Here is a 12,403-nt window from a genome sequence, read left to right on the forward strand (position 1 = left end):
GACTTACTTCACTTCCCAGAACTACCTTTGTAGTTCGGCACTCTTTCAAAACGAGCTCACTGATAAAAGTTTCCCTCATCAATAGAACAGAATATTCTTTTCATACTCTGGAAGTACTACATTATATTTTCATCTTATTCTACATTGTGTGTTAAAACCAGACACCAGAAAGCAAAATAATTTCATTTTATTTAGTTTATAAGGAACAGTCTTTTATTAGATCTTATCCTAAGTGAACAGTAAATGAAGTGTATTAACAAAATGAAAGATATCAGTTCATGAAGAGCAAATATCATCTCACTGTGGTCCAGCTGTCCCTGGGAAATGAAGCCAATTCTGTAATCAGTTTTATATGATTTAAAAATCCCTTTGTAAAGAAAAATCTAAAATTTTTCATAAAATCACTCTGTATAGATGTGGTAGAAATGAAAATTAGCCTGCTTTCAACCATGTTTACTTTATTGTCAATTTTTTTTCATTGTGTAAGATTTTTTTAAAGCTTAGCAGCTGAATATCCTATGGGGATGACAGCTACAGTAATTTTCTCTTTATAAATATTCATGATTGAAAGCTATAGCATTAATTACATTCATTTACATATCCATCTGAACACACAAGTAAACTGAAAACTTTGTGAACACTTATTTAATAATATAAAAGTGACATTTCCTTCAGAAAGAATTTGATTTTTAACATTCAGTGATGCATTCACTAAGATTAATGTCTAAATGCAATGATTGGATTTTGATGAGAACTGTGTGAAGCTTCGAGAAAAAAGAATAATCTTGAACCAGCTGAAAGGCAGCAGGTGTGCTAAGCTGGGAGAAAAATCCATGGAATGAAGAACTAGTTCTGCTTCTAAGACTTTTTGGGGTATTATTGTTGACGTGAATCAAAAGAAATATATCTGAATTTCATAATTTATTTTCATGGTTATTTTGGTTTTATTATCCTTTGGGGTTTTGTGTGTAGGGTTTTTTTGTTTGTTTTGTTTTTAATAGGAAAGCATAGTGGTTTTACAGTAATGAGGTTATTCTTGAGATTTATTGCTTCTATTGCTTGTAAAGGCAGTAGATTTGATTTATGCTTTTTTATGCTGGTCTGCATGTGCAGTGTGTAATTTTGGTGCTACCTAGAATTTCTCTATTCTTCTCTGTTAAGCTATATTGTGGGGGAGGAGAATGTCTTGTGAAGGGAAGGGGTTTTAGCTGTACCTTTTTATTCAGTGGAAAAACGGTATCAAATATAATCCATGGTTTTTAACAGATAATGATCTGATCTTGACCTCATGGGCTCCTGTCCTCTGTTGTGTGTATACCGTGTAGCACCTTATGCAGTGTGGGCAGGTTTTTGCACATCCAGTGTAACACCAGCCCAGAGTAGCTGGTCCTGAGGCTGTCATTCTATGGTGCTTCAGTGAGCTGAGCTACCTTGGTTGGGTAGCTTTGGAGAGGGAGCTGGGAAGTGTGTGAGTGGTAATCTTTGTGAAAATTCCTAATATGCACCAGTCTGGGGTCTGGACATTCCAGCTGTCCTGGCAGAAGCACATCTGCTAACCGTACAGGGTACTTTTAGGAAGAACAGATTTGTGTTTGGACTTTAGTATCTGCTTTACTATGGAATTTAACAGTTAACATCATGGCCCCTTAGATAGCCCAAACAATTTATACTGCATAATATCAGTTATTCTCTAATTGTCTTACTTATGGTTGGATGAAACTTTGGCCCATGTTACATATTTTACAGTGCAACTTTGTGAACATGTCTTGTTAAGCAGTTCAGTTACCTTGTTTCTAATAGCCATTTTATAACATAATTATGAGTCTCTGCAAATATTTTCTGTACACACTGTATTATTTAGAATACTTAACACATTTGTAATAGTGTATGTAATTGAAAGGATTGAGGTCAGCATTGCTCTGTAAATTAGCAACTGCATGAAAAAGTCTTGTCTTCTGTTTTGAAGACGTGAAATCTCATGTTTGTGCTATGCATTAATGGATCTGTAATCTTAAAATATTTTCTGTGCTGATTGAGCCTGTCTGTGAGCTATTCTGAGATTTCCTTTTGAAATACTGAATTTTATTTGAGTCAAAAGGGAGTTCCATGCCTTACAAATTCAAAGGCAACAGAATAGAAAATAGCAAAGTTGTTTAGAGTTTCTGTCTTCTTTTTCTTGAGCATCATTGTTCTGGTTATACCAATGTACTGGTTTGGCACAACCAGGAATATGTAAGGAATATTTTTTAGAAGTACTTGGAAAATGTGTTTCATCCGTTAGGCACAATAGACATTATCTAGTAATTACTTTTTCTTCTTCCTCCTGAACATAAAGCTAGTAATTTTTATCAGATTCTTTCTGTACCATTGTAAAAGCAATTCACAGATGCCTTTGTTTTCCTGTGCAGATTTTCAAGCTTTTTTTCATTTCTTTTCCCCTCACACAGCAATCTTTTGGAGAATTAAGCAGACCTATTTGGCTTCAGATAGCTGAGTCAGCTTACAGGTTCACTTTAGGCTCAGTTGCTGGAGGTGAGTAATATTTCTGCTTTCTGTTTCCAAGCTTGGGGTACTTTACACTGTTTTGCCAGACTACTTGATCTCATCTGAGGTGGATGTCTTGGTTATACATGTGTAAAATTGGTTGTTGGAACCATTTTGGTTGTGCTATTCCCTTTCTTTCCTTATCACTTGGATTCTAGAACCCCTCCACAGTACTTTGAAACTATGCCAGTCGCAAATTTCCTTAGTGGTAATTCAGATAGGTGTTCTTCATTCTGCACACCTTGTTTTATGTAACAGTGTCATCCATTCTCCTTGAGACTTTTTTCCTAGACCTTCATTATTGTTCCTTCTTACCTCCAGCGTACCCAAGGTCTTATCAGCTTATATATTCTTTGTGTTTAAATGAATGCCATAGAAAATCATCACAATAATTATTTACTACACCAGCAATGACATTGCAGAATAATCCTCCAGATGCTTTCTTACAGCTGTTGGTGCTACTGCAGTGTATCCCATAGACCTGGTGAAAACTCGTATGCAGAATCAGCGCACCACAGGTTCAGTCGTAGGAGAGTTGATGTATAAAAACAGCTTTGACTGCTTTAAAAAGGTTTTGCGTTTTGAAGGCTTTTTTGGTCTTTACAGAGGTAAGTGAATTACAAAAAAATTGATATATCAAGTCAGTAATTTTTTGTCCCCTGTTTTTTTATTTTAATACCTCAACAGCTAGTTTCCTAAGGGAAAATCAGAATACTTGATATCATGTTTAATTTTGCTTTCATTTCTGAGCTTTTTTCTTCCATTATGCACCTTTCATCATAAACAATTGCTGGGGAAAACCAGGCTTTTTCTTGTTGTTGTTAGTGATTTGCTCCTTGCTGCTTAAGTAACTTAATTACCTTCTTTTTGGGGTGTAAGTGTTGAGGATATAATTGTAATCTCACAAATTGAGCATTGCAAGTTTTGGCTGGGGTCAGACATCAGGAGCAGATTAGCATCTGAGGAATAAAGATTGGTTTTGCAGCAAATATTTTTTGTAAAGAGACAAAAGACAGTAACTTGGAAATGTATCTGTAAACTGGATGCAAGATCTTATGCCTCATACTTTTGCAAGTAGTCGGACTTGTTTTATAATTTTATCTTGTGGACAGAAGTTGCATTCTGCTGTTGAATTATGTTGTTCTGTTTTACTTTAAAATATCACCAGTGAAACTCAGAAAATTGTAATATTTAAAAAGAATAAAACTTTAAGATACAGGTTAAGAATTCAGCTTTTTATCAATTAGGCTGAGTTTTAATCACATTGGTAAGGTGACTTACATAGAGGGTACGTGCTTGCCAGCCCTCTGAATACGTACCTAGTTGAATTCTCTATTTTTAATTCTAATTTCCTATAACTTTATGAAGTTCACAGTTTTCATAAGGATCAGCAAAGTATTTATTAATTGGCACACCTGGTTCCTTAGCTGCAGCAAACTCACGTTGGCTACAGCATTTTGTTCTACTTTGTGTTGTGTTCTGGCAGTAAAGACACTGGGCAGTGTCCTTTATGGACAGTATGTAAGAAGTTTTTACATGTGAAAATCTGTGTGTTCTGGCTGAAGAGTGTTTTGTGGTCTTTCAGGATTTTGCTATGCAAGTAAGTAAGGGAAGGAATATGTTGGTGCAAAGTTAATGTAATAGCTATAGTCTGTATAAATTATGTCTTACTGGTAAATTGTTTTCTTTTTTTGATGTTAAATCTTTCATAAAAGCAAATACTCGAGTTAGATCTATGAGAGTGATTCTTCAGTGCTGTTCTACAACACTGTTTTCTTTCTCTTCCCCCTCCCCACTCTATTTTTGCACAGCAGCATTTAAAACAACTTGTTACTTTAATTTTGTTTCTGATGTTACTCAAGCACTTTGAAATCAAGGATGATTCCACTGATGAGTTAAAAGCAGTGTTTTACACTTGAAAAAATTTTCTTCTTTGAAAGAATGTCAGTTTGCTAAACTTTTTAATAACCTGTTTAATAATTGTTTTTAAGATTATTTAGGATAAGAAGTTCATGTAGTTGTTTTGAAACTGTTGCAGTTAATGGTCAGCATGTTGCTAAGATTTGGACTCAGAAATTTAGATAGTCTGTTGGAAGTATGTTAAACCAAACAGCAGAAACCCTTATGGAGTTTAGTGTGGGTCTGTTACTGGGTTCTTATATTCCTGAGCTGGATTATCCTAATTGCACTGTAATATAACAACACATCTATACTGTAATATAATGGTACAATGTAGTTGTTTCCTGAAGTTCAAAAAATAGAACTGAACACAAACCAGAAATGTTACAATGCTAAATAAAAACTTAAAATTTTTGGTCAAGAAAATAAAGAAACTTTTGAGTCTTGGCATCCAACTTCAGAATTAATAAAGTTTCTTCTCCGTCCCTTACTAGACCATGGTGTGTCCTAGGTTCTCTGGCACACCAAATGTGTGTGCCCAGTGAGTTCAGCTACATAAAAAAAGGAAGTGCGGGGATTGTCTTGTGGTGTTTTATCTGGTGGTTTTGGTTTTTTTAAGCATAGGCATTGCAGAACTGGATTGTCTTTTCATGGTAGACTGGAAATTCAGGCTGGGAGGGCACCATTTCTTTTTGTTACTTCAGCCTTTCTTTGTGTTTAATAGCTACCTTTCCTCAGCGTAGTAAGTCTGTAAATCACACAGAAAGTACTATGTTGGAAGAACACACGACACTAACTCTGTATATTAACTGTGTATATTAACTGCTGCACTTTCTGTTAAAGCACCTTTGTTCTGAGCTTCATTTTAAGGAAGTAGGAGAAAATTCTGCAGAATGAGTACTTTTGTAAATTTTGAACATTTAACATTTTTAGCTATGATTTCTATATACTTAACAAATAGTGGAAAGTGGCATCGATGCACTTTTGTTGCTGTAGGTTTTTTTTTGTTAGCTAACTGGCAAAAACTTTTCACAAAATGATATTCTATAACCATGGAATAACATTAAGAAGTGACCATATCCAATACAAATAACTTTCTTTTAAGTTTTATGATCTAAACTTATGCCAAAATGACTGTGGAGAAAATGGGTTTAAAAATAACAGATGCTGATATAATGTGCTATGTTTGGAAGTTAAGACTGCCATCTACTGATTTTTTTCTTAAACCTATTAGTTCCTAGAAAAGTGCATGTGCATTTTTCAAATGACAGTTCATTTTCATAGTAGCTATTTTCTAGGAGCAAGGGCCTTGCCAAAATCAGTTTCTGTCCACTAATCCCTCCTCTTAGTAAGATTAAAAAATGCTCAGTAGTTATAGGGTTTAAAGAAGTTCATGCTACCATGTTGAAATGAACAAGAGAAAATCTTTCTTACCCTTAGTTGACTTGAGTCTTCAGAAAACTCAGGTTAGTGAGTCAAGTAGAAGTGAGTTGATAATTTATCATAGTCATATGTCTATCTCACAGTTACTATCCCATTTTAAAAAGTGATTGCAAGCTTTATGGGAAAATGATGCTAAGGGGCTAAAAAAGTCAAACAAACTCTTACGTAGTAGACATATCCAAAGTATATGTTTGGTCCTTAAACTTTTTTTCCTTCTGTACAGCAACAGTATCAGATTTGACTTAGTTGAGGAAGGCAGATCTGGTCACACATTTCATTATAATTTTCAACAGAAATTGTAATACAAAATTATACTGGTATGCATATACAGTGCTCTAGCAGCATCCCATACTTAAATGCCATCCACCTCAAAGGATATTCCCTGTGCAGAAAGGCATTTCTGTACAGCACTGATAAAATACTATTTTCTCTATTAGGAAGATAATGTTGCCTTATGATGTCTTTGTTTCTATAGGCTTGTTACCACAACTGATAGGTGTTGCACCAGAAAAGGCTATTAAGCTAACTGTACGTATCTTTTTTTTTTTCCTTTCCTCCCTGGCATCCTTTTGTTTGTTAACATGCACAGGATTTATTTCCTAATATTTGTGAGAGATGACCACTTACAAGCATTCTAACATATATGGCTACAGATTTACTTGATATATATTAATAAGGAAGAAAATTAATTTAAAATAGTGTGTAATATATTGTATCTTTATTAGGTTAATGACTTTGTCAGAGACAAATTTACCAAGAAAGATGGTTCCATTCCATTCCCTGCAGAGGTCCTTGCTGGAGGCTGTGTAAGTATCTGTCCTGTATTCCTAGGAAAAATTAATTCTCACTCATGTCCAGAATAGTAGGAATGACAGTTAATGGGTGTGCTTTGTCAATTTGAACAGAAGTGCTCTTTTTTCTCCCAGTCACAAGAACTAAAAAAAGTACATTTTCTGTTTGGAAAGCTTAGCATACTTCTGAATTAAGTTCTCTTGGAATAATGTGCTTAAGCAACTTGTTTTGGCCCAGTTTATAGCTTTCAGTTTCAGCAGTGGTTTAATTCACAAAAACTGAAGAGGAGGGTGCCCTGTTCTCCCTTTCCATATGTTCTACTGGGTTGCTGTTCATCATTAGTTTGGGAAGATACAGGTACTCCTTGAGAATGGATTATAGGCATGATTAAGTTTCCTTCAGGGGAGGGGTGGAGAAGTCTAGAATGTTTTAAGGAAATCTAATTCTTGTTGAAGATTTTAAGAAGAAAAAGAAATACACTCTTCAACTTGCTCTATGTGAAATTTTTACTGTTGTGAAAAGATGGAAAAAATGAACAATATAAGCCTTCCCTTTCATGTAACATGTATAAGTGAATTATCTGTTTAAATGACTTTGTATAAAATGCAGCTATGTTACTCCAGATGCTAATTACATCCTTCATCCAAATACAGTTAAAAAACAAACAATGTTTTTGTTGAAATTGAGGGCTGTAATTCAGTGGATGTTTTAGCAATCTGTAAGTGGTTTGAATTGATGCTGGATTTCTTTTGGTTTTGCACATTGGCTAATTTCATTTGTGGGATTCCCCGACAGTTGTTAACCCTATAAAATGTTTAAGGCTTGAGTTGGGTTTCTTTTGTAGCAGAGAACACTAATGACTTCCAGTTGAGTAGGCTGACAGGCTGGTATAAAACCTCCTTGGCTCACAACAAAACCTGGGGCAGAAAGGTTGTTGACCTCTGCAAACTTTTAATTCAAAGAAACAGCCCTGAAGGGAGACTGCTTATAGTTCTGCCTGATTGAATTTGGCAGCCTGGTACATGCTTGAGTCTTCACCTGTCAGTGTACAAAGTTTATTTTCTGAGAAATGTGAGAAAGCAGCTCTAATAGGTAGCTAGCAGAAGACTAACCTTTTTCTGGAAAGCTCAGTAACACAGAAAGCAAATACAGGTCATCTGTAATGGCAGAGAACAGAATTCATTTGTGTTTGTGTTGTGCTTAAATTCATAATTAAAGTCAAACATCTGATAATGAATTTTATTATTTTACATTATTTTGTACTAAATTATATAGTACTGAATTCAATCTACATTAGAGCCTTTTTCACTTGCTAGGTACTCCTTTTTCAAAATAACTTCATTGTCTTACTGTAGTGAACATGCAAAAATTGGGGAGAAATTGAGTTTCAGATAAGCTTTCAGAGATTTGGGTGTTTTTTGCTCATCTGGATGAGCAGATTTGTAGTCTGTCCAAACAGAACACCTTCTACCTGACTGTCTGAACTGATATTTTCATCTTCTTTTTCAAGATAATATTAATCTCAGTCAATCTGGGAGAATTTTACAAAATTATAGAAGTGTTGGTCAAAGTTTAGCAACCTGAGGGATGTTTCTTTGTAGCTTCCTCTGGATCATCTGATATCTTACGAGCTGAAGATTTTTTTGTCTCTGCTGCTGCTTAATTCAATTTTAGCAATTTCACTTCTTCCTAAATAGCGGAATCTTTGTTGGCAAGCTTGTAAGGCTAGGAGTCTGAAAGTATCAGTTGGCTAAAGCAGGGGCAATTCGATATTAGTCTCTTTTTTTCATCCTCAGACCTTTTTGTTCTCATTTCGACAGCTCTTTTCTATGTTGACTTGCTTGGAAATAATATTGGTCATCACACTTCTGTTGTTACTGTGTTCTGTTTTTCTACAAAATATTATGGGGTGCAACCAACAATTCCATCCAAGGAAGGGCCACAAGTAAGCTTAGTCCACTTCCTTGTAGGGGCACAAAAGGCTTTGTGTTTGGATGATGCTACCTTTCATTCTTTCTTTATTCTCTTCCTTCTCTCTCTGTTAGTACAAAATGATGGATTAATGTGGGAATGTTTGGATTTTATATACACCAAAATTACTTTCAGCATTTAGATTTGGGTAACTCAGGTTTTTGTGGCTTTTTGTTACTGTTTGTTACTTAAAACACTTAAGTATTTTGCTAATAGTATACTATAAATATAGGCTAAAATAAAACCATACTTTTTAACCTTGTCATAATATCAGAAGGAATAGCATTATGCCCACATGTAGTTCTCAGAGGTGGACTTACTACTGTCTCTGACCCTCATGTACCTGTGTTTAGTGTTGAACTATCTCCTCATTAACAGGAATAATGCAGTTTTGGATCATGTCTGGTATGGAACTGCTGGTGGACGAGCAAGATGAGCAAGGCATATTTTCAGCCATTTTACAGAGCTTACATCAGAGATCTTTCATACTTTTAAAAGCCTTCCCCCTTGCAAGATATACAAAAGCACATAGTGTATGCCACAGTCCTCAAACAGCAATCAAAAGAATTCTTGTGAGGAAGTGGAGGTAGCTTGGGAAAGGTTCCAGCAGACATGGCAAATTCTCCTCTCTGGATGGCAGTGCTGTATCCAAGCTTATGTATGGTGTTACAGTCTTCTAAGACCCACACACAAGGACACGTGAAACCTTTGACATTAAGACAGTGGCAGTTCAGGAGACCTTGTGTAGGCTGCAGTATCCTCAGCTCTGGAGTATCTGGAAGCAGTGCTGTACTGTCCAGCAAAGGGGCCACTCACAGGCATGTCCCTCCTCCAGAAATGCTGATACTGAGAGACTGAATCACTTTGGCCAAAATCTTACTTCTTAGGCTACAATCATTCTCAGCTTCTGTCCGCTTATGGAGTAAAGTCGCGCTCGCAGTAAGGAGAAACTCCGTCATTCTCACAGCGGGTACCAAAGACTTCCGCCCAGGCAGTGCCTGCTCGTGTGGTCAGCTGCCTGTCTGTTGTCTTTCCTTCCTTACTGCAGGGCAGGGACCTCCCGCAGGCAGCCCGTGCCCTATGCTCCTTTAAACCTTCCTGCTGGCTGCTGGGCAATGTAAATGTCACTGGGAAGTGCAGGGTCTGCTCTGTCAGAGCCCAAATATTCCCAGCTGCTCTCAAGCTGTAGCTGTATTTGAAAACTGCAGAGCAGCTACATCGGGCAGCTCAGTTACAGCAGTCAGGTCATACCTGCCAATGAAAGGGCTCTTGTCCCTGATGGATGAAACTGATATCCCATCTTCCTACCTGCCTGAAGTATGCTGGTTTGTTAATCATTAACAGCACTATCCATATTTACACATGTTCAGAGCAAACAATTTCTTTCCCTACTGTTACTGTAATTAATGGAATTACATTCTGTTGTAATTCAGTGATTAACCTGCATTCCTGAAGTTTTCAGCTACCATTAGCTTTGAGTTGCAGGGAGACTGAGTGAGGCTTTGGCAATGCTTTCCTCTATCCCAACAGAGGCCTGGGAAGCAGAGAGCGCATGCCTGATATGGACAGTGCTTCCCAGAGGAGCTTACACGCATGGCACATGTGAGTACATGGTGAAGGGAAGGTGCTCTAGGGAGCTGCTCATCCTCACTTGGGAAACAGTGTTGAAGCAGGCACCTAATGCTGTGTAAATGATTCATGGTTACTGTTACAGTAGACAAAGATACTGTGATTTTAGGCTTTAATTCCTGTGAGTTACAGGGGAATTAATAGATTCTTCCCATCCTGTGTGTGGTGCTTAACATTTTGAATGGATGAATTGTGCTTCATCAGAAAGATGCTTTTGCTTTATGCTGTGAGAAGAAAGATGATGTGGGGTGCCAGGCAGAAAGGGTCTTGAGAACCTTTGGAGATGTAGGCAATGCATCTGATAATAATTAGAGGTTGGGATGTGTGTATGTGTGTTTGTGTTTGCACATACATACACAGAAAGATTCAAATTTACCACTGATTTTGAAGTTTTGATAAACATTAAATCTAAGATTCAGTCTAAATATTTTGGTGTACTTGTAAAAAATAATTTTCATACATATTTATGCATATATATATATATATATATATATATACATACACACAAAAATGCATATAGGTGTATCAGGCAAATAGGAATGTGTCAGATATTTAGTCTGGAAAAAGTAATGTAAAATGTTAATGGTTTTGTTTAACAAGAACAAAAATACAGAATTATAGCTATCAGACTGCTTTCCTTCAAAACCCTGAAGATATGTTACTTCTTTTATTACACTTCAAAAAAATAAAGTTAGAAACAGAATTAAACTTTACTACTTTATCTTGATTTCTATTGTTGACATTTAAAATTGGGAAGAAAATGATTGTTTAACAAAAGAGACAGTAAGCTCACTCTAGGTTCATGAACCATGTCAGCTTTGCCTAGAGAAAGAAATGCAAGTTCTTTTGATGTTTTTAAACAAGACTGTTTTAAGTAACATCTTACTTTAGCTGCTTCTGTGGGACCTAGTTGTGGTCCAGGATGTGGTGGTTTCTAAAAGGAAGGAAGGAAGGGCTTGAAGTAGGCCTCTCCCCTTTGGAGCATATGCCTCTCGGGTGGAATTGGAAAGGGCAAGAGGTCTCATGTTGCAGGGTCATTTGTGTATTTCCTTCAGCCTTTGGCATGTCACGAGGCGTTTGCTGTGGGATCTCAAACTACATCTTTTCTCTCATAACCTTTGCTGTCAGATTTAGTTCCTTTATTTGCTCCTTGTAGAGTTATTTTACATGACATTAAGGTTAAGTAGAAGCTTTTATTACTGGTATTTTTGATGTGTATGAATAACCTCCATTCAGAAACAAATTTGTCAACCTTTTTTAAAGTGTCTGTTGCAATTTATGTGTGAAGCGAGGATTTATGAGAGAGCAATCTAGATTTACTGCACCATCTCCAAAAGCAATTCAGGGAGTGCAATGTATACCTCTGTGTGCATCTGCGCGTGCACACGTATTTAACATACAGAGCTGACAGCTGAAGTAAGAGACTTTGAAAAAGAATGATGCTGATTGCTAATGATTTGCACAGGAGTGTGGAGATTTGTACTGCAAACCTACATGCTTCCAGTTCATTTTTATTTGGAGATCCTTTGTGTCATTCTCCTCTACATCCTTTTCTGCAGAGTGCTCTTCTCCTCCCCAAGGCAGCACTCTCCTCTGCCTCACACGTTCTTTGTCACATAGATAGCCACCTTTTACTTAAATAGAAAACACAGGCAAAACCCACCCCTGTGTTCATTCTTTAAAAAATTCACAGTGAAAATGGGAGTTTTCTCATGTTACATGTTCTGTATTAAAGTCAAAGCTTGTCCTGTCTGTGCTGGTGATCCACTGAGGGACCTAACTCCTATGTGCCACTCCACTGAATGCAGTGCTCCACTTCATGTGAATCAAATCACTGCTGGGCAGAAAAGTTTGCCAAGCTCCAAGTAAAACAGCCTAAGTCAAGACTTGGCTAGAAGGACATACTGCTAATAGGGACTATTTAACTGGGTATCTAGGTGGTTACAGCTCTTTTTGAGAAAGCTGCCTCTTGAGAAGTCTGCCATCACTGTAAATACTCAATGTTGAAAGTGTTGATGTAATTAAAGAGCTTTTCAATGGGTTTTCTACTGATAATATAAGCGTTGAGTTTTCCTTCTATTTTATTTTGCTTAATAACCTGGCCACCAAATCATCTTCTAATACT

At 36.6% G+C, this 12,403-nt stretch overlaps 1 protein-coding gene across 2 annotated transcripts in view; it reads left to right on the top strand.

Moving 5' to 3' along the window:
- Positions 1 to 12,403, top strand: part of SLC25A12 (solute carrier family 25 member 12) — a 45,732-nt gene that overhangs the window by 25,281 nt on the left and 8,048 nt on the right. For both annotated transcript variants that reach the window (XM_053982958.1, XM_053982957.1), the window contains exons 10-13: positions 2,448 to 2,532; positions 2,994 to 3,152; positions 6,362 to 6,414; positions 6,612 to 6,692. In XM_053982958.1, the coding sequence (XP_053838933.1) occupies positions 2,448 to 2,532; positions 2,994 to 3,152; positions 6,362 to 6,414; positions 6,612 to 6,692 (378 nt within the window). The remainder of the gene's footprint in view (positions 1 to 2,447; positions 2,533 to 2,993; positions 3,153 to 6,361; positions 6,415 to 6,611; positions 6,693 to 12,403) is intronic.

The sequence above is a fragment of the Vidua macroura genome, chromosome 7, assembly GCF_024509145.1.
Source record: "Vidua macroura isolate BioBank_ID:100142 chromosome 7, ASM2450914v1, whole genome shotgun sequence".
NCBI lineage: Eukaryota > Metazoa > Chordata > Aves > Passeriformes > Viduidae > Vidua > Vidua macroura.